Below are 22,188 nucleotides of genomic sequence, written 5' to 3' on the forward strand. Positions count from 1 at the left end.
TTGTCTTCACCCCACTCTGTCCACCTTACACACCTGTGTTTGTGTTTGTCTTCACCCCACTCTGTCCACCTCAGATACCTGTGTTTGTGTTTGTCTTCACCCCACTCTGTCCACCTTACACACCTGTGTATGTCCCTGTCTTCACCCCACTCTGTCCACCTTACACACCTGTGTATGTCCCTGTTTTCACCCCACTCTGTCCACCTTACACACCTGTGTATGTCCCTGTCTTCACCCCACTCTGTCCACCTTACACACCTGTGCATGTCCCTGTCTTCACCCCACTCTGTCCACCTTACACACCTGTGTATGTCCCTGACTTCACCCCACTATGTCTACCTTACCTGTGTATGTCCCTGTCTCCCCCCCCCCCCCTCGTCTACCCTACACACCTGTGCATATTTATGTTTTCACTCCTCTAACCACCTTACACACCAGTGTATGTCCCTGTCTTCACCCCACTCTCTCTGCCTTACACACCTGTGTATGCACCTGTCCTCACACCACACCAAACTCACTTGTATATGTTTTGTCATCCCCACACTCTGTCTGCCTCAAACACCTTTGTATGTCATTGTCTTCACTCCATTCTCTCTGCCTTCCACACCTGTTTACAGGGACTGTCTTCACCCCACTCATCTACCCTACACACATGTGTATGTCTCTGTGTTCACTCCTCTATCCACCTTGCACACCAGTGTATGTCATTGTCCTCACCCCACTCATCTACCTTACACAGCGGTGTATGTCCCTGTCTTCACTGCACTTTGTCCACCTTACTGTTGTGTCCATCATAGCCTATCTGAAAATAGACATTACATGTTTACCAGATATATGCATAACTAGATGCACAGAGGATGTCAACAGTTGCTGCAAGAGCTCAGAGAAACTGTCACCCACTGATCTGTTGTAGTGTCACATGTGCGAGAGCCGTACATACGCATAACCCTATAATACACGCACACAACATAAACACTGGAGATGAGTAATGAAGGTAAGAGTGACTTTCTCATGAATTTTGCCTTTGCTTCAAGCTGAACAAAAATCTAAAACAACACCAACTGATCGCCATGACCTTGCAGCCATTTGAAAAATTTCCTGTGCACTCTGATGAACAATCACTTGGTTTGTGCTGGGTTTGTGCAGATATTCCTGAGGTGCTACTGCTAGTAAGATGAACAGCAAACTGTGTCACTACTGTGGAAACCGTCTTCCTCACACTGACTGACTGACTGAAACCATTTATTGTCAGATTAACTGTTTGTTGTACTGACATTTTCGCAACCATTTGAATAAAATATTAACTGAGCAACACAAGGAAATTCTGATTTGAGGGAAGGTATGATTTAAAAAGAACATATTTAACAAATCAATTTACCAAATTTCATTAATATCATTATCCCAAAAAATATTCTAACACACACACATACTCACATACGTGTCTCCCCCACCCTCTCCCTACATACATCCATGCATGCACACAAACGCCCATTATAATTCCCCCACCTCATTCCCCTGCCCACTCACTCACACACACACTCACACTGTCTCTCACTCTTTCTCATCAAATTAAGGTTTCGTAATGTAATCAAGACGACATATTACATGTTAGGGGCGAACAGTTCCACTAATTAGAATAATGGGAACTTTGCTCTACAAGTAAATCTGACGCTATCACCCAAAACGAAACACTACTTTGGATTAAATAAAACAGAGGGGAACCTCTGCAGCATAAAAAAAAGAAAAAGAAAAAAAAAAGAAGGGGGATGAAACAAATTAGAAAAACCGACCAGTTGGATGACTTTTAATTAGGTCAACTGCGGCTTTTGTCAGAGACCAACGATTTTCTTTGCTAGGGTGAAAAACACTGGACATGGCGAATGGAAGATTAAAGGATGTAAACATATCATGAAGGGGGTTGAAATGTAAATGTGTATCTGGACATTTGAGCAAAAAATGTGGGATGTCAGGAGTCTTACGACAAATACACAGTGGTGACGGTTTCAAAAATCTGCATAACCATGCATTAGTTCTTAGCCTGTGTGTCAAGTTTCTTTTGGAAATTGATCCTGGGGGGTTAGTGCCTTTTCTTACTGGAAGAGAGAGATCCCACCAGAGCTGCTTTTTTGAGTTTTCTAAGAACTGTTTCTGTCTGAAACTCCAGATATATGTTGAAAGAATAGTACAGGCTTCAGAAACAGAAATAGGAATATTGTAATTGATTGAAACTGAATTGTTCAATGCCGCTTCCTTGGCACAAAAATCGGCCATTTCGTTGCCACGAAGATTAGAATGTCCAGGAACCCACAAGAGTGAAATGTCGGAGCCTCGCATAATTAACTGGTGGATTAAAAACAAAATTTTGTACATAATATCTGCTCGTTCAGATGAAGATTGATTATTTAAAGCCATCAATGCTGATTTTGAATCAGATAGTATAAGGATTTTTGCAGGCACAAGAGGCATATCACTAAAAAAAAGGTGAAAGCCATCAGAATTGCAAACAATTCAGCAGTAAAAATTGAACAACCTTTATTTAAGTGGAATCTCTTTTTAATGTTAAGCTCGGGGATTACAAAAGCGGCTCCAACTTCAGAGTTACTACTGATTGATCCATCTGTGAAAACACGGAGGTAATATTTGAAATGTGTATTAATTAGTTCTTTGGCCTGAGAGGCAATAATGAGTGGACTGTCACTCTTTTTTAATTGTCCATATGTAAAAATAATATTTACTTGCTCTGTCAGTCAAGGCGGATGAAAACAATGCGGAATTTTCACAATCTGGGAAAGAGACAGACTGCAACTCTCAAAGACTGACTTAGTAAAATCGAACAAGGATGTGTATACAGCTTTGTTACGAATTTCTCTACAGATGTATGTTTCTTCATCAATTTCAGAGACAACCGAATTTGGAACAGCTCTAGCCCTTACCATGTAGTTACAGGCACATAATTTCCTGTGTTCAGGTAATGGTAAAACACCAGCTTCTTTGTATGTTTTGTCGATTGAAGCCCATCGCGGTAACCCAAGTGCAATCTTAAAAGCTAAGGAATCAATACTTGTCAGTTTATGAAGATCAGAGTTTGAAGCAGTGAAATAGATTTCCTGACCATATGATATAATTGAGCGGACTAGTCCCATTGCAGCATTGATAAGATTATTGCCACACTTTATAACAGGGATTCCAGAAAGCACACGTAATAGAGCTATTTTCTTCCTCGCCTTCTCAATAAGGTAGTTTATATGCTTAGTCCAAAAAAGTTTATAATGGAAGATAACTCTGAGAAATTTCACCTGTTTATTCGGATATATGATAGTGTCATTTACCTTTATTTTAATAGCATCCCTGCCTTCAAATTCAATCAATTTTTTTGTAAATATGACGAAAACAGTCTTTTCAGCAGACAGGAGAAAACCACTTTCTTTCATATATCCACAATGTTGTTGATGGCATCTTGAAAATGCTTAATAATTTTATTTCGTTTTGATGTATTGTTTGTAATATTAGTTTACATTCTTCCAGAGAGCTATCTCATCTGCGTAAGCTACTAATGTGGCACCATTTGTGTTGATATTTTTCATATCATAAAGCATTAGTGAAAACAGAGTGGGAGAAATCACACTTCCCTGGGGAACACCCATATTGACGGACCTTGATCTTCCTCACACTCACAGCAAGACATGCCCTGCCAAAGGAAAACAATGTTCATCATGTGGAAAATATAAACATTTCGCATGAGTATGTCAGTTATCACATGTGCGCCCAAGTAAGCCCAAGTAAGACTTGTGAGAAAATATGAATGATCAAAGTGCATTAGAGCATGAATTTGATACTGACTTTTCAAGTGGAGATGAACATGTCTTCACTGTTGACAACACCACTAAACCAGGCAGCCCCAAAGTCACCATTCCCATTTGTGGCAAGCCTGTTCAGTTCATTGTTGACACAGGTGCCACTGTGAACGTTATAGACAGCTTTGTGCATGAAGTTTTATTGTCTATTTCCCCATGATCACCCAAGATCTGTGCATTCAGATCTACTGATCCACTGGATGTGGCCGGACATTTCCAAACAAACATTCAGTACATGAATCGTTCCTGTTGTGCTACATTCCATGTGATTCATCACAACCCTGATGCTCCCATCAACAACTTGCTGAGTAGCAAAACTGCTTTAGAGCTAGGACTGATTCAGTTTGCCCTTGCCTCACACACTACTTGCCCTATCATTAAAAATTTTTCTGATTGTCCCCAGGGATGGGCAAAATCAAAGATGTCAGCATCAAACTGCATGTTGACGAACAATACAGCCAGTCGCACAGTCACATTGTCGTGTTCCTTTTCACGTCAGAAAGGAGGTGGAGAAGGACCTGGATAGACTTAAGAGCATGGACATCATTGAAAAGGTCACTGGCCCAACACCTTGGGTCAGCCCCATCATCGTTGTCCCGAAGAAAAGCCAGGGTGTCCGCATATGTATAGACATGCGTGAGCCTAAAAAAGCCATGAAGCGTGAAAGACACTTGATGCCAACGATCGATGACCTCCTTCATGATCTGAATGAACTACTGTATTCTCCAGGCTTGACAGGACCAATGTTTATCACCAGTTAGAGCTGAATGAACAGAGCAGATTCTTCACCACATTCTCTACACATGCAGGCTTCAGACGCTACAAAAGACTACTCTTCGAAGTGAATGCAGCAGCCAAGATCTTTCAACACACCATATCAGAACTGCTGAGAGACATACCTGGAGCCAAGAATTTATTTGACAACATCATCGTGTGTGGAAAAACACAAAATGACGATGACGCCGGTCTGTGTGCCACACTGCAACATCTACAAGAAAAGGGTGCCAAGCTGAACAGAGAAATGCATCTTCTCAGCCAAACAACTGACATTCTATGGTTATACCTTTGGACAAAAAGGTGTCAGCCTTGATCCAGCAAAGATTCAAGCAATCTCAAACATCAGTCCACCACAGTCTCCTGCAGAAATGTAGTCTTTCCTTGGCATGACACGTCATGCACTTCATTCCTAAATATGCGACAATCGTTGAGCCTCTATGTCATCTCACAAAGAAGGATGTCAGCTGGTTATGGTGAAAAATAGAACAAGCAGCCTTCCTGAAGGTGAAAGAGACACTCACAAGTTCACATGTCCTCACCTACTTTGACCCTAGTAAGGCCACTGAAATGGCAGTAGATGCTAGTCCTGTTGGAGTTTCCACCATCCTCATGCAAGAAGGAAAGGTGATTTGCTATGCCATCCGTACTCTCACTGACATGAAAAGACACTTTTCACAGACTGACAGAGAGATGCTTGCTGTCATCTTTGGCATCAGACGATTCCACCTGTACATTTATGGGTCATCTTTCACAGACATTACCGACCATAAGCTGCTCCTTGGAATCACCAAGAGCCCCAAACCAACCACAGCCAGGATCGAAAGATGGAGGCTAAGATTAATGCCCTATGGTATGACACTCCAATACTGCCCAGGTCATGATGAGCTTAATCCTGCCAACTACGTGAGTCGTCATCCCCACACTACAGCCAGAAGAGAACGCAGCTGAAAACTATGTTAATTATGTCTCCAGAAATGCAGAACCCAAAGCTATGACTCTAGACAAAGTGCGTGCCGCTGCTCAAGAAGCCCCCACTCTACAGAGAGTTATGTCTGCTATTCTGACTGAAAGATGGCATGATCCTGACCTAGCAGCCTTCAGTACATTCAAGGATGAATTAATCGTCACTGATGATGTCATCCAGCGTGGACATCAACTCGTATATTCCAAACAGTCTACAGCAACAAGTCATCAGCATCACACATCAGGGCCACCAGGGCATAGTGAAGACCAAACAGCTGATTCAAGCATGTGAAAGGGACAGCTCCCTCAACTGCCCATAGCTCCAACACTGAGGCCAGTAACATCCCCTTCACCGACAACCCATGACTTCACCTAAGCCAGCACCTGGTTTCCAGTCCAATGCTGCCAGTCCCGAATGTTGACCATATCAGCCCGGATCAGGAAACCACCCACGTACCTCAAAGACTATTTGCTGAACTGAGCAGCACACACTGCCACAGCAGTCACTTCCATTAACACTATGTTTTCTCACATCCTGGTTCACATACATTCGAAAACAAACACACATATATTTATTTGGATATTCTTTTTTATTCCATCTTTATTTTCTTCATTTCATTTATCTAACATGTAAATAACAAAGAAAAGACTGTAATCAAGTCTCTCTTCATAAACTTTTCAACTTGCAAAGTGACAGCTGGAAGGAATATTTCATGTGTTAAAGAACTGCTTAATTTATTAACTGTGCCACTTCATTACCATTCATAAGCATGTTGTGTTTTAAACTACTACAGAGACAATACTCAATAATTACTAAAATACATCAAGTTGTAATCAGTATTTCAAAGTCACTTATTCTTTGATTCTAATGATTGAAGATTTTCAGGATGGAAACATTATTTGAAGATAGTGAGAGATGAGTCCATCGTAACCTATCTAAAAATAGACATTACATGTTTACTGGATATGTGCGTAACTAGATGCGCAGAGGATGTCAACAGTTGCTGCAAGTAAAGAGCTCAGAGAAATTGTCACCCACTGATCTGTTGTAGTATTCATGTGTGCACAAGCTGTACATACACATACTCCTATAATACACACACACAACATAAAACTTACACACCTGTGTATGTCTTTGTCTTCACACCGCTCTGTCCTCCTTACACACCTGTGTATGTCTCTGTCTTCACACCACTCTGTCCTCCTTACACACCTGTGTATGTCCCTGTCTTCTTCTCACTCTGTATACTTTACACACCTTCATGTACCTGTCTTTGTCTTTTTCTTCCCTACCTTACACATCTGTTCACATGCTTGCAGGTGAAGAAGGAAGAGCGAATCAGCAGTTTCAGTGATCCTGCCCTGAGCGATGGTGTCATTGTGACAAAGGTCATCGAGTCCATCAAAGAAGACATTGTCAACTGGGACAATGTGAATATGAATACTGGTAACAAGGATGTAAGTCTGGGTGACAGCGGTTTGGGTGTTTGAGGTGGTTTTCAGAAAACCTCTTCTGTAGTTGTAGTTCTAAGCTCATGTACAACGTTTTTAGGACTGAGATGCACTGTTAGACAGGTTATTGGGTTATTAAAGACAGGGAATGGGGGTAATGTGGGAGATGGGGAATGTGTGTGTGTGTATGTGTGTGTGTGTGTGTGTGTGTGTGTGTGTGTCGGGGCTTGTTTTTTTATGTGTAGTGTTGGGCCTATGTACTTTTGTTTGTGTTTTCATATCTGTGAAACTGCATATTTGTTGCATATCTCTGTGTGTGTGTGTGTGTGTGTGTGTGTGTGTGTGTTTACTTACAGTTATTTGCTTACTTGTTTATCTGTCTGTTATCATTATTATTGTCACTGGTTTTGTTTTCTTTTTTGTTCATTTTTTTTTTATTTGTTTTTATCTATTTCCTTACTGGGTACTTATTTTCATTTTATATTATTTGTATTTGTATTTTTATCTTTTATTGTAATCTTTTTATTTATTCAATTGTACATTAATTTAGTTTATTTGTTTATGTGTAACAGCAGGGCAGGATAGGGGGAGGGGTTTTATGTATGTATGGTCGGTTGAATTTTCATAAAAAGGATTACAGAATTAAAACAATAAAAAATATCCTTGAATAAATCCTGTTGGCGACCCCAGTTTTGTCAGTGACCATGGATCTCATGCCAGATGAAAGGGATTTAAATTAAAGGATTGAAGAATTAACAGGATAGAAAGTGATGGGATAGAAATATCCTTGCACAGTCCAAGGACATATAAAGGCCAGTCACAAAGGGTTTTCTATTGTTTTATTTGACAATAGATAAAGGAGGTAAAGAAGAAAAGAAGACAGTGCAGTAGAATGTTAGACTGTTGACACTGTGTGCAATATACTGAACATGTGGGCTCAAGCACAGCATCTGTCAAACTGATCAGCCAGCAGTTATAGTGACCATGTGAACAACACAGACATCGCCGCAAGGCAGGAAGCAAACCAGTCCTGGCCAGTCTAAAACTGAGCAGATTTGTGTTTGTTGCCAGGTGTTAAATGATAGATTTCTAAATGATTCCTGAACTAATTTACATCGGATTGATTGCAAAAGAAAGAGCTCAGCACCACCTTTCTAATGAGTATAAAATGAAGTGTTGATTATTTAAGATGAATTGATAATGTCAATTTGTCATCTATAATTGACCACTTTTAATGAGTTTGTAGCTGAAAATTGCTAATAGCATTAAATCAGTTTAACATAGGGGAACACTGACAAATACAAATGGTATAGATTTAAAGAGGAAATTGCAGCAATTCTGCCAGTATGTAATTGTATGTAAATTTCAAATTCGGCCAAGCATGTCAGCAACGCCAAATGCAAGAGGTGATTGTCATTAAGTGATGACAATAAAAATTTGCTTTGTATCTTTTGGTGCCTGATCTTTTCTCATCCAAACACTATGATAGTATGGTTGTAGTGTATGATAAGTGATCACATATAGAATTGAAGATTGTAGCACTATAAGTGACGAATGAAGAAGATGACTTTATCTTAGCATCAGTTGAAATCCTTACACTGACAAATGATTAAACTAATGTTAAAAAGGGGGTAGTAGTGGTGGGGGTAGGGGTTGAGTAGGGGTAGGTGTAGAAGGTGAAGAGGTAGAGTAGGATAACAGCAGAGGATAGGTGCACAATCCACTCTCTCCTCGTACCACAGCAGGGTCTTTTAGAAAGATGAATTGAGGTGTTTATTTCTCTAACTTAACAGCACACCTGGAACACACACAATATTAAAACCCAGGTTAAATCAATACCAAAACATATGCTAAACATAATTGCACTGATGTAACAGAAACATCATTATGTTGTCTGGACAAGTAAACAATTCCACAAATAACCTTTCTCCATTCTGCCACTCAATGTCTAGCTGTACACTCTCTTCTCAAAGAGATCTATGTAAAAATGTAAAACAAGCTTCATATAGCTTACCATCAACAATCAGTGGCATATAAGTTAATGTGCACCAAATATATGACAAACAAATACTAACTCCCAGTGTTTAACTCCTGTCAAACCACCATAGAATAATAGCTGCCGCACCAAGTATGTGGCAGACAATTACCAACTCCCAGTGTTTAACTCCAGTTAAATCACCATATAGTAATAGCTGTTTCCATTAAGATTGAACAAATCTGTACTTTGTCTCTGCAAAGTATCTCACTGGTAAAATTTTACATGGGAATCATATAGTTACCAAGTAATTTGGTAAATATATAGCAACCTGTGTGCACCAACATAGGACTGCCTCTCAGTGGTCTCAAATCTTATTGAACACATTCAGCTATGTGTTACCCCACTGGCATATAACACATGACTACAGCACATGGTAATCACAACTACCAAGTCACACATGTTCCCATATTGCATTATCACTCATGTGCACACACACATGGAAACACATGAGCATACAGTTAGCCTGTAGATTTGTTCACCTTGAATATAACTATCACCACCTAACATACAAAATAGGTATGTCATACTTCAAAATAACTCCAACTGTTGCAACCAAAACATTCTACACAGATGCAACACACATAATCTCTGTGTTTCTTTGTGGCTGAATGCTTACATTGTTCCCACAGTATGTCAACAATTGACACACCACTGACATGTTACTGAACATTATCATTTATGCAAGCCAAGATGCACAACATGTAAACCCAAACATGATGTCCAAGCATCATACCATAATATCAACCTATAGGAAACAGGAAAGGGGGGGGGGGGGGGATACCCAAATACCCTAAACCAGTACACCATTTAGTCATGTATTGGCTACATTGTGTATTTTAACCACTTTTCCCTCAGTCACTAGCCTCAAATACAATTAAGCCATACACATGCTGGCTATGCTCTCTCACAAGTCATGGTATCTGCATCAACACATTCCAGTTACATTAACTGTAAAATACCACATCAGCTAAAAAGTATCTCTCAATGCTCTTGTGACACAACATCACAATTCTACAAACTCCAAACTGTTTCCAAAAACCATAAAGTAAATTGTCAACAAAGCAAATTACCAGTACAAGCATTACTCACAGCCCCCAACATTTCAGGGTTCACTTGATATTCATGTAGCAGAACACAATCCCACTGAGCCAGTGTGTTAGTCACAGAATCCAAGTATACCATAAATCAAGCATTAAACTAAGTCCGAAAAATAGATGCTAGTTTGACACTCACAGCCCCCATGGTACTGTCTTGACCGTCCGGCTCTCCTGGCCTGCTTCAAGGAAGGAAAAGAAAGAAATCCCACTTGCCTATTCATTTTATCCTCTTCACAAGCTGGCGCTGTATGCAAACTATCTTCCAACCCAGAACGTTTCCAATTGGCTGAAGTTAACAGACCAATCTGGGACTGACAGTGCTAGACTTACACATCAGCACTTTTCTCACAGAACCCAGCATTGTCAAGGAGAAGGGGAGGGGAGGGGGGGGGGGGGTGATGAAAAGAGGAAGGGAAAGGGGAGGAAAGATCGCCCAGCCCTGATTCTGTTCTAAACAGCTCATGATAAACACACCACACCATGTGGTGACCATTGAGGCAGATGCCATCCTGCCAGAGATCGACATGGGGGGGTAAGGAGGGGGGTTAGGGGGAGGGGGGGACGGGGTTGAGGGTGATGGGAGTGGAAGGGAAAAGGGCAGGGGAGTGTATAGGAAGAGAATGGTCAGAGGAGATACCATCTTTACTTAGTATTTCTTGATAACTTGCTCCCTCTGCACTTGGCCAAGGGAAGGGGGGGAAAGGGAGAGAGGGTATGGGGAGGGGTGTTGGTGGGGATTACCGATAGATGCCATGGAAGGGGGGTGGGGGGGAGAAGAGTAGGGAGGTAGGAAGGAGGGGTCCGTCAGTGAGCAGTGTGTCTGAGAAAATCCCATGCTTCCACCATAGGTGCCTGACACACTATAACATCCACCCCTTGTTTTTGAAAGCAATGTCCTCATTGCTGCAGATCGCATACCAATCATTTGCTTCATGTAAATGGTGAGACAAATTCTCCAACGAAGAGTATTAGCAAAACATTAATACATAAGGATCTTACAGGAATCCCTGTCATCATACATTATCTGATGTATGTCACCCTTACATATTACAAATAAATGCAGAACATTGTCAGCAACAAAAAAGCAGTACCTAAAAACCTTCAAACAAGAAAGGCCAGTATAGAAATTGTAACTTCAACAGACTGAGTAACCATAAAACATGAAAAGCAGCATTAAACTTCCAGCTAAAACACCACCCTGTACGCAAAATACCAGATCCACTAGCAGGCTACAGCAGCAATTCTACTCACTGAAAGGCGGTTCGCATTAGTCTTGTACATAGCACTACATTTTGGGAGTATTGACCCTGTCAGTCTCCCATCCCAGTTCCTATCCATTTGAGCCGACATTCTAGCACCTTTTGAGCCACAAGACATGTGCATTTCAGGCTTCAGATGAGACCTGGTGCTAGTCTCACACAAACCAGTGCACACAGATTTGCGTGATGGTCTGGGAGTCTTGACTGCAGCTTGACAGTCTACGCCATTCTCCTTCTTCCAACATTGACCAGGAATCCCTGGATCAGGTGGCATGGGCAACAGCACCCATTCATCCCAGCATGGATCATCACCATTGCAGTCACTTACTGAATGGCTCTTCATCAGTTTATCTGAAATCCTTTCTTGCAGTTTGTGATCCCGCCCCTTGAGACCATTGTGGAAGTCTCTGTGTATTTCATTGTGGGAAACCTTGCTCTTTACTTTGGGGAAATCTTTACCCTTGTTGTGGTTTGGGGAAATCCTATTCCCCACTGCTGACTGGATTTTTCCTTTCCCGACTTTCTTCCTTTTCTTTTTGCCCACAGCTCTGTTCTTAACTAAAACCTCATCTCTCTGACCAACTAGACCTGACACTAGCCCCTGCATGGACCTGACTTTTCCCTCCAACAACAACAGTTTGTCCCCCAGTCGTGCCATCTGTTCCCTGGCATGTTGCTGTTGTTGGTCCTCTTCCAGCTCTCTCTGCAGCCTCAGGGCTTCATCTCTTGCCTGGATGAAGGTGGTTTGAGGCTCTCGCCTCACTACCTGGCGCAGCTCCCTTTTCAACAAGGTGTTCCGGAGGCCACTGATGAAGTGGTCCCTCAGCATGTCAGCGGTGAGGGCCCCAGTCGTCTTCATCTGGATGGTTCTCTCCATGCTGCGCAGAGCATGAGAGTAGTCCATGATGGACTCCTCCGGCTGCTGTACCCTGCTGAAAAGTATGGACAGTAGTGTGGTGACACGCCGTCCGTCACCGAACACCCCCAGCAGAATGCCGGTCACCTTCTCTGGGGTGTTGGTGTCCTCCAGGTCCCGCAGCATCAGCTCTCTGCGTGCGGGTCCCTGCAGATGGCTGTAGATGAAGTATGCAGCCATCTCGTCTCCCATGGGGTATGCGGCCAGGACCCTCTCCGCCTCAGTGACGAAGTCCTCAGCCGACGTCTCGCCTGGCTCACCAGTGAACACTGGCAGTGTGGGTGCCGCACACCACTGCATGGGGGACTGCTGTGCTGTGGTAGTAGGCATGGTCATTCTCAGGCTGGGTTGGGCTGTGTTGGGCTGTGTGCTGCTAAAGCTAAGAGACACCTCACCTGCTGATCCTGTCGGCGACGCCAAGTTGTTAAAGGGGGGTAGTAGTGGTGGGGGTAGGGGGAGTAGGGGTAGGTGTAGAAGGTGAAGAGGTAGAGTAGGATAACAGGCAGAGGATAGGTGCACAATCCACTCTCTCCTCGTACCACAGCAGGGTCTTTTAGAAAGATGAATTGAGGTGTTTATTTCTCTAACTTAACAGCACACAGCCCCCATGGTACTGTCTTGACCGTCTGGCTCTCCTGGCCTGCTTCAAGGAAGGAAAAGAAAGAAATCCCACTTGCCTATTCATTTTATCCTCTTCACAAGCTGGCGCTGTATGCAAACTATCTTCCAACCCAGAACGTTTCCAATTGGCTGAAGTTAACAGACCAATCTGGGACTGACAGTGCTAGACTTGCACATCAGCACTTTTCTCACAGAACCCAGCATTGTCAACGAGAAGGGGAGGGGAGGGGGGGGGTGATGAAAAGAGGAACGGAAGGAGGAGGAAGGATCGCCCAGCCCTGATTCTGTTCTAAACAGCTCATGATAAACACACCACACCATGTGGTGACCATTGAGGCAGATGCCATCCTGCCAGAGATCAACATGGGGGGGGGGGGGGGGGGGGGTAAGGAGGGGCGTTAGGGGGGAGGGGGGGGACGGGGTTGAGGGTGATGGGAGTGGAAGGGAAAAGGGCAGGGGAGTGTATAGGAAGAGAATGGTCAGAGGAGATACCATCTTTACTTAGTATTTCTTGATAACTTGCTCCCTCTGTACTTGGCCAAGGGAAGGGGGGGAAAGGGAGAGAGGGTATGGGGAGGGGTGTTGGTGGGGATAGATGCCATGGAAGGGGGGTGGGGGGAAAAGAGTAGGGAGGTAGGAAGGAGGGGTCCATCAGTTAGCAGTGTGTCTGAGAAAATCCCATGCTTCCACCATAGGTGCCTGACACACTATAACACTAAAAACAAATATGCTTCCAACTGATTTAAGTGTGTGTAAGCACATCAGGCATAATCTGGCAGTGAATGATACATATACTTGATTTAATAAATCTTTGGAGCATTTGTTTAGAATGGGCTTTCATTCAAAATTTGAATGGCGCAATGCAAATTACATCAGCAGGTCAATGGTTGGACACAGTCATCGTAGTAAAACTGTCATCTACTACGGCATGTGCTGTAAGTTAAGCTATAGCAGCCATCGTAGCCTGCTGAGCGCTCGGCTACATATGCATCTTTCCCCCTGCCCCCCTCAAGGCCTGAATGTGCTGGGTTACACTGCTGGTCAGGCATCTGCTTAGCAGGTGTGGTGTAGCATATATGGATTTGTCCAAATGCAGTGACACCTCCTTGAGTAACTTAACTGAACTATTATTATCATTATTGATACTTATATAGTGCCTATCTGTTGTCAGAGGCAAAGCTTTAAGCACTTTGCGCACATGGTGTCATTTGCAGAATGATAATAATTATAACTGGACATTTCCTCACTGTACAAAGCACTTTACAATCCACACACACACGCATACGAAACACTCAGTCTTCAACTCGCAATCATGCACAATAAACATTATATGCTCATACAAACTTAGTACAATACATACATACACACATACATACATACATGTGACGGGGTGGTAAGGTGGTGTTAGAGAAGGTGAAGACAGGTAGAAGGTGTTTGCAGAAGAGAGCTGCAGCCAGGCAAGGTAGACTCGGGAAGGCAGTGTGCTGGTTTTCTTCTTTTATTCTTTCATTCTTCCAGGCCAGGAGAGTTCTCTCTTTGTCTGGCACTCGCTCACTCCTTATATTCTGTTCCGCCGAACCGCAAAGCCAGCGCCGCGAAGCAACTCACGAAACCGGCCCTCCGCGAGCCTTGAGGGGCCAAGCTTGTGTTTGTTTGACCAATTTTAGCGGCTTCTGACTTTCGGCTCAGGGAACTAACATAGACATATTATATATCACACAAAACTACAAGAGACGAGCATTTTCTTAAGCTAAACCATTTTCTACAAAATTAATGTAGTTAAAAACTGTAAACAAAAAGAGTCACTGAATGAACGAGCTTTTAACGAGTTCATGTATCATTTTTGTACATTACAACAATTAATACGTCGCAATATGTAATATAATTGCAACAGTTAAGTAACTGAACATCCTGAATTTCCAACTATATAAAAATCATCTATAAAATCTGCTTCTAGAGTAAAGATTTTTTATGTAAAAATTCAAGAGAAAACTCAGCGGATAGCTCCCGTGTCGGCACCGCTTGGCGGTGCTTTTGGCACTTGTGATCGACAATGAAATACTTCGTTTAAACCAACTACAACACAATTATACATGCACGATACTAATCAGATTGATAACAGAAATGCAAACATCTGCAAGACACGATATAAAAATGTGTAGGTATTGTAAAAACGTATTTTGCTCAAATCGGCACTGACGAATTCCAATGGCTTGAAGAAGAGATAGTTTTGTGGCGCCGAAATGCCGTCAGACATTTCGTACCATCGCATGCCTATAACTTAGGTGTACACGGAAAGCAGTACACGAGAAGAAGGCTTAATCATTTACATTTTAATGCACATTCTAAATTCCACGGCAACTATATCGATTTATAGAAAACGAAGGTATTTTGTATGTTTCAACTGAGTGGATTTCGAAGATCGCGCCAAAACTCATTCACATAAATATTAGTTTAAAAAAGTTATAGGCTTTCTGGCCAAATGATATCATTACAGTTGAGAAGTATGATCGTTCTGAAGTTACATAACACAAAACTATAATCTCATCTATAAGGAAGTGTTTATAATTTAACAAATTGATGAAAATCATCATACGGTTCCCTGTAAAGGGAGATAACTTGTGACCGATTTACAACTTCCTTGGTAACCTTCGGCGAGTCACAATCGTCTGCTAAGCTGGCCCAACGAAGATCGTAGCCAACCCGGCTACACATACATACATACATACACGCATGCATGCATGCATCCATCCATCCATCCATCCATACATTTGACGCACACACAATACAGTGTTACAAATATATATATATATATGATAGTCAGTCGTGTCCGACTATGACCATTAGAACAGCAGAGGAGACAACTGCTGTTCTGACTATTTGGGCTAGAATTTGATTATAGTGGAGACTGTCTTGCCCAAGTTACATCCCCACTCTCTCGGCCAAGAGGATTTTAGGACAGTCGGTGTGGGGATGGTTCCCAAAGGCCAACTAGCCCACAAGGCTGCAGCACTAAGAGCCAGTGCAATTTTGCCTCCTAGTTTGAGAGTCATAGTCCTTCACAAAAGACTAAGCTGTAAATGATTTCCCATTGACCGGAGAAACCATCGATAAGACAGCTCTCACTTTGCTGTTGGCCCAAATGTAAAACTTATGTCAATCTGTGACATAAGCCGAGTGTTGCGCCGTGCAAATAGTATTACAAATATACCTGCATAATCAACTAACTACTTTTATTATGAGAGAGGGTGTAGAGGTAATGCTGCTGGAAGGGATGGCAGTGAGGGGCTGTGATGGACGTGGTGATGAAAAAAGTTCCATATTTGAACAACATGATAAAAAGGCTCGACTACCGTTCTGTTCACTTTTGTATTTTGGGACATGGAAGGTTCTATCATCGGCAGCAGAGTGAAGAGAACGGAAGGGTACATAGATTTGAAAGATGTCAAAGAGGTATTGGGGTGCAGTTCCAGATATGATATGGTAGCAGAGACAGGCAGCTTTGTATTTGATTCTTTGGTCTATGGGTAACCAGTGCAACTCTTTTAGAAGGGGTATGCAGCATGCAGGTCTTTTTGCTTTATAATTCAGTTTTGGGCAGAGTTTTGAACCTGCTGTAGTGGTCTGAGGAGTGTTTGCGGACAACCGATGAAAAGAGAGTTGCAGTAGTCTAATCTAGAGAGTATGTATGAACTAACTAGTGTTTTGGTTGCGTCGAGTGTGAGGTAGTGGCGTATGGAGCTGATTCGTCTGAGTTCAAAGTAGGCTGCTTGACAGGTTTTACTGATGTGATACTGCATGGAAATATTTTTGTTGAGGAAAAAGTCAAGGTCACAGTAATGATCAGAGAATGAGATAGAAGAGTTTCTGAGATCGACAGTGGAAGGCAGGGAAGTGGCATCTACTGATGGAGGAAGGAGTCTGTGGGCTTCAGTCTTATCATCGTTTAGCTTCAGTTTGTTTTCTGTCATCCAGTTTTTCAATTCTGTGACACAGTCTTGGAGAGGTTGAATATGATGTTCATAATTTGGAGGGGAATCAGAATGTTAAATTGAGTATCATCAGCATACATTTCATGACGGATGCAGTTAGTGTCACTGAGAGGTGTGAGTGGAGTGGTGTAGAGTATGAAAAGCACTGGACCCAACAGGCTTCCCAACTGAGTAAAGCTGACTGACACTTGTTTCTGCTGTCATTCAGTCAGGCTTCAGTCACACACATGCACAAGTGGATTTTCTTTAGAATTTTGCCAGGGACAACAATTTTGTAGCCATAAGTTCTTTAACATGTGCTGTGTGCATACTGTACACAGGACCTCAGTTAATCATCTTATTCAAATTGACTAAATTGACAGACATGCTCATGCCTTGCAGTAAATAGGAGACTGGTGGTACTCATTGTCAGGGTGGTGCATACAGGCTGTGATTGTGTTTCTATAACCTCTCATAGACATGAGTTACAGGATTTACACATGCATAATTTTGATCTTCTCCATGCATGGAGGAGGTTCAGGCACAGGCAAGTCTGAATGAAATGGAACCTGGGAGGGTGGAAAAATCACCACCTTTAACCTTAAGGAAGTCTCTGTCTCTGTCCTTGGAGGGAAAAAATCCACCCTAAACTTTGAAAAACAGGTTAAAGGTCTCATCATAGCATTTTATGCCATTTGGGCAATGAATTTATATCCACTGTGTCTAGGCCTCTGTATAGAAAGGTGGAACACTATCCTCTCCTGCCGTTTTAACTTTCCCCAGCCAAAGTGAGATACCTATTCACACTTGGTTGGAGTGAGGAAAATTGAAGTGGAAAATTGGAGTGAAATGCCATTTCCAAGGACACAACACCATGCATGATAGGGATTCGGACTCTGGTCACTGGTGGACAATAGACCAGAAGTCCAATGCGAAACTGATTCAGCCATGGCGCTTCCACCTCCAGCTGTGCAAAGTCCACCAGCAATTCCCAGAGCAATGTTGGGACAAACATGGTTGATCTTTGTGATGGCTGTCAGCCTGGTTTTTCTCTGCATAACTGCAGGGAACAGTCGGCAGTAAGGACATGGATGACGGTTTGGTAATAAATGACAGTGTGACATAATCAGATAAGGCAACATAACAGTGTGACATAATCAGACAAGGCAACATAACAGTGTGACATAATCAGACAAGGCAACATAACAGTGTGGCATAATCAGACAAGGCAACATAACAGTGTGACATAATCAGACAAGGCAACACAACAGTGTGTGTAATAATACAAGGCAACAATATAATGTAATCAGACAAAGCAACATAATAGTGTGATGTAATCAGATGAAGAAACATAACAGTGTGATGTAACCAGGCAGACAAAGAAACAAAACATAACAGTGTGATGTAACCAGACAGACAAAGAAACAAAACATAACAGTGTGATGTAACCAGACAGACAAAGAAACAAAACATAACAGTGTGATGTAACCAGGCAGACAAAGAAACAAAACATAACAGTGTGATGTAACCAGACAGACAAAGAAACAAAACATAACAGTGTGATGTAACCAGACAGACAAAGAAACAAAACATAACAGTGTGATGTAACCAGACAGACAAGGAAACAGATGACAGTATAATGATTAAATGACAGTGTGATAAAACCAGGAAACAGGTGACATTGTGTCATAAACAATCAAGGAAACAGATGACAGTTTGATGATAAAATGACAGTGTGATAAAATCAGGCACAAAAACAGATGACATCGTGTCATAAATAGTCAAGGAAACGAGATCACTGTGTGATTACAGATGACAGCATGATACAATCAGACAAACATATAACAATATAGTTTAAACAAGCAATAAATCAGATGCATTTGTTATGACTGGCTATTCTAAACTCTGATAGGCAGAATGCCAGTAGTGCCTTTGACCCCTTGACATGGAGCCTTGGTAAAATATCAATGTAGCATCAGTTGCAACTGCACTTCCAACATTTTGTGTATTTTGTTTAATGATTTAATTGATTCTACTAGCCAAAGGTAATGTATTCCCAAGAAGAGGTCCAGATAAAGAATAGTGACTGACATCCTGACCTGTAATGTGAATCTTACTTTTGTGAGGTAGCAGGCCTTCACTGACAGTATACTTGTCAGCAGCAGTCAAGGGGTTAACTTAGCTCTCATCTTGTGGCAGGAACGCCTTGCCAATGCCCGCTATGCCATCGGCCTGGCCAGGAAGATTGGTGCAGGGGTCTATGCCTTGCCAGAAGACATCGTGGAGTGCAAACCCAAAATGCTGCTGACAGTGTTTGCCTGTCTGATGGTGCGTGACATGTCGGCACGCAACATTGTCCAGTCACAGCAGGCCAACAACGGAGCGAAAGACTAATGTAGATTGGATCAACTCTCTCTCCCTCCCCCTCTCTCTCTCCATTCCCCCAATCTTGCTTTCACTCTCTCGTTCTCCTTAATCTTCTCCTCCATTTTCAACTGTCTTTTTCCTGATGCATCTTCATTCCATCCCATGTGTACAGCTGATAATCATAGAGATGTATGTGCCTTCCTCATGGACATCTAGGTGCACATGGCTGTATCTATCAGTTAGATAACTGTAGCAGTGACTGGGCTGGAGAAATAGGGTCCTGCACTGTTCAAACCAAACATGCTGTTCACCAAGAAAATATTTGTGGAATGCAATTCTTTCTCTTTCTCTCTTTCTTTTTCCATCTTTATATGATATTTAGAAGACTATTTTCAATGTAAATGATTTAGTTCAGTTCAGGCGCAAGGTTTTATCAATTGAAGTTCAGATAAGACTTCACCATGTGGATCCCTGGTGTGGATTCATAGTGAACTGACAGCAGGCAACAAGCTGCAGGACTAGCAATGAGTTCTTTCAGACTTCTTGGAACCACAACTGTGAAGGTGACACATATACATCACAATATCTACACCTTCATATCTGTTTGGATCTTTGAGCCTTCTTAGATACTGCATGATGTTGAATGCATGAGGCAGTCAAGGCACTCCATAGTCCACTGTCACCCCATCGTTGATCAACATGTCAAGGTTTCTCTCCACTGACAGGTCTAAGGGAGATAATTTACATACAGCTGTCTGGTCATGTACTTGGGTAGCCAGTGTACATGATCTTCCAGTCTAAGTAAACAACATACCAGAATTTCCTGGCCTGGGTGGCCAATTTCACTTCACTTCTATCCTCCAGGAACTTTTTTTTTTTTTTTTTCCCGGACTTTCTTGGGTCGACCACCGTTTTATTTTGTACATGAATTCATTATAACAATTCAGAGTAGATGGAAAAGAAAGGGGAAAAAAACAAAGAAAGAAAAAAAAAATGAATACAGTGTACATTAACAATAACATCGTCATCATAAGTCATTATACTTATAATATATTGTTCTATTAATTTGGTCAAGGTGGACACATTTTCATCATGTGTAACAGTGCAGTTTTATAACATATAATAGCATCAGCATAGAGTTATGGACACTTTGCTTCGCTAACGTAATGTGAAAAGAACACAACCCACACATAGGATATCTTATGTATGAACACATTTCCTCTAGTTTTCTATACGTGACTATATAAAACACCCATTACACAGTCGTGTTAAACATTATTACTGCAGACACATAAGTGCATATATTATTTACATACTCGCATACTTACACATTCACGTACATCTGTTCAAGTTTTTTTTAAAATTATATATATATATATACACACACACACACATATATATATATATATATATATATATATATATATATCATTGAGCCTTCATTATTATTGTGCATTTTGATCTTTCATACTATTTTGTTATGGGTTACTGTTTTCAAGAAGTTTTATATATGGACACCATTTTCTCATAAATACAGCACTTAACATTTCCGTTGAATGCATATATCTTTCTACTTTATAACTATTTCTTAAATCATTCAAAAAGTGCTCTATACATGGTTTAATCTTATTTATTCTGCATTTATAAACAAAATATTTTGCAACAAGAATAATATAGTTGAAAATTTCATCTATTTTTGTAATTTCATCATTTCCAAATAGAACTAATTCTATGTTTAACTTAACGTTTGAGCAAGTATCACATCTTTCTTTTAAGACGTTCTCTAATTCCTTCCAAAACAATTGAGAGAACTTGCAAAACCATAGATAATGTTGTACTGAATCTATTTCATTTTTACAAAAATTGCACTTGTCACTGTTTGTAATACCCATTTTCTTCAGAATTTTGTTTGTAACTAAAATGTTGTGACAAATTCTAATTTGAAACCACTTTAATTTTATCTCTTTTACTTTTTTTATTTGCTTCATGGTGGTTACCCAATTAACGATGATTATCTAATTTTTGCTCCCACTTAACAAAAGAACTTATATTGTAAATAAAGATGGTTCAAGAAGTATATCATAATATAGTTGCGAGCCTTTCATAGTAGAGGATATTAAGTGTAGTGCTTTCGATTGTTCATTACAGGTTTTATCACTTAGATAAATATTATGTGTAATTAAGTAACTTTTTATCGAATGTATCAATCCCATATACACTAAATAATTTACATTAATATTATATTTTTCTGTAAAGCATGTGTAACTAAGGAAGCACCCATTCTCATCAACAACATCTCTAACCAGATATATATTCTTATTTGTCCAACATTTGTAGCGGATTGTATTGTTACCAACTCTAAATTTGTCGTTATAAAAGAGGGGCTCTGCAAGTACCTCGTGTGACTCTTTTAATTCTATTTGTTTCGTAAAATTCGAGTATGCCTGAAAAACATCTTTCCAAAATTGGTTACATTCGATAGTCAGAAACTTTTTTGAACCATAAAGATTTAGTGAGTTAATTTCTTGGCATTTTATAAGTAAGATTCTCTTCCACTTTGGTGTTCCTGTGTATAATTTCCTTATCCATGTTATCTTAAGAGCATGTATAAACTTTTTTATGTCTGGTATACCTATTCCTCCATTTGCAACTTTATGTATTGAGTATTTTCTTTTAATTTTATCTGGCTTTTTATCCCATACGAATTCATAGCATAGTCTCTGTAATTCTTTTATTTCTTTGTCTGGAGGGTTTGGAAGAAGAATCCATAAGTATATTAGCTTTGAAAGTATGAGAGATTTGAGAATAGCAATTCTACCGAGGGGTGTGCATATACGTTTTGACCAAATCTTGAATAATTTTTTTGCTTCTAT

General features: G+C 41.0%; 2 protein-coding genes across 3 annotated transcripts in view; one reads left to right on the forward strand and one right to left on the reverse strand.

The window, feature by feature from the left end:
• The window catches only part of LOC143301653 (plastin-3-like), a 156,885-nt gene extending 136,591 nt beyond the window's left edge, over nt 1-20,294 (forward strand). For both annotated transcript variants that reach the window (XM_076616087.1, XM_076616086.1), the window contains exons 11-12: nt 6,915-7,052; nt 19,148-20,294. In XM_076616087.1, coding sequence (XP_076472202.1) covers nt 6,915-7,052; nt 19,148-19,342 — 333 coding nt within the window. In that variant the 3' untranslated portion in view covers nt 19,343-20,294. The remainder of the gene's footprint in view (nt 1-6,914; nt 7,053-19,147) is intronic.
• On the reverse strand, nt 10,959-19,078 carry LOC143301654 (uncharacterized). Its single transcript, XM_076616088.1, has 2 exons — nt 14,358-19,078; nt 10,959-12,996 (listed from the first exon to the last, which is right to left on the reverse strand). Exon 2 carries the CDS (start codon nt 12,690-12,692, stop codon nt 11,403-11,405), a length of 1,290 nt encoding a protein of 429 aa, XP_076472203.1. The 5' UTR covers nt 12,693-12,996; nt 14,358-19,078; the 3' UTR covers nt 10,959-11,402.
• Nucleotides 20,295-22,188: the final 1,894 nt, after the last annotated feature.

The sequence above is a fragment of the Babylonia areolata genome, chromosome 27 (genome assembly GCF_041734735.1).
Source record: "Babylonia areolata isolate BAREFJ2019XMU chromosome 27, ASM4173473v1, whole genome shotgun sequence".
NCBI lineage: Eukaryota > Metazoa > Mollusca > Gastropoda > Neogastropoda > Buccinidae > Babylonia > Babylonia areolata.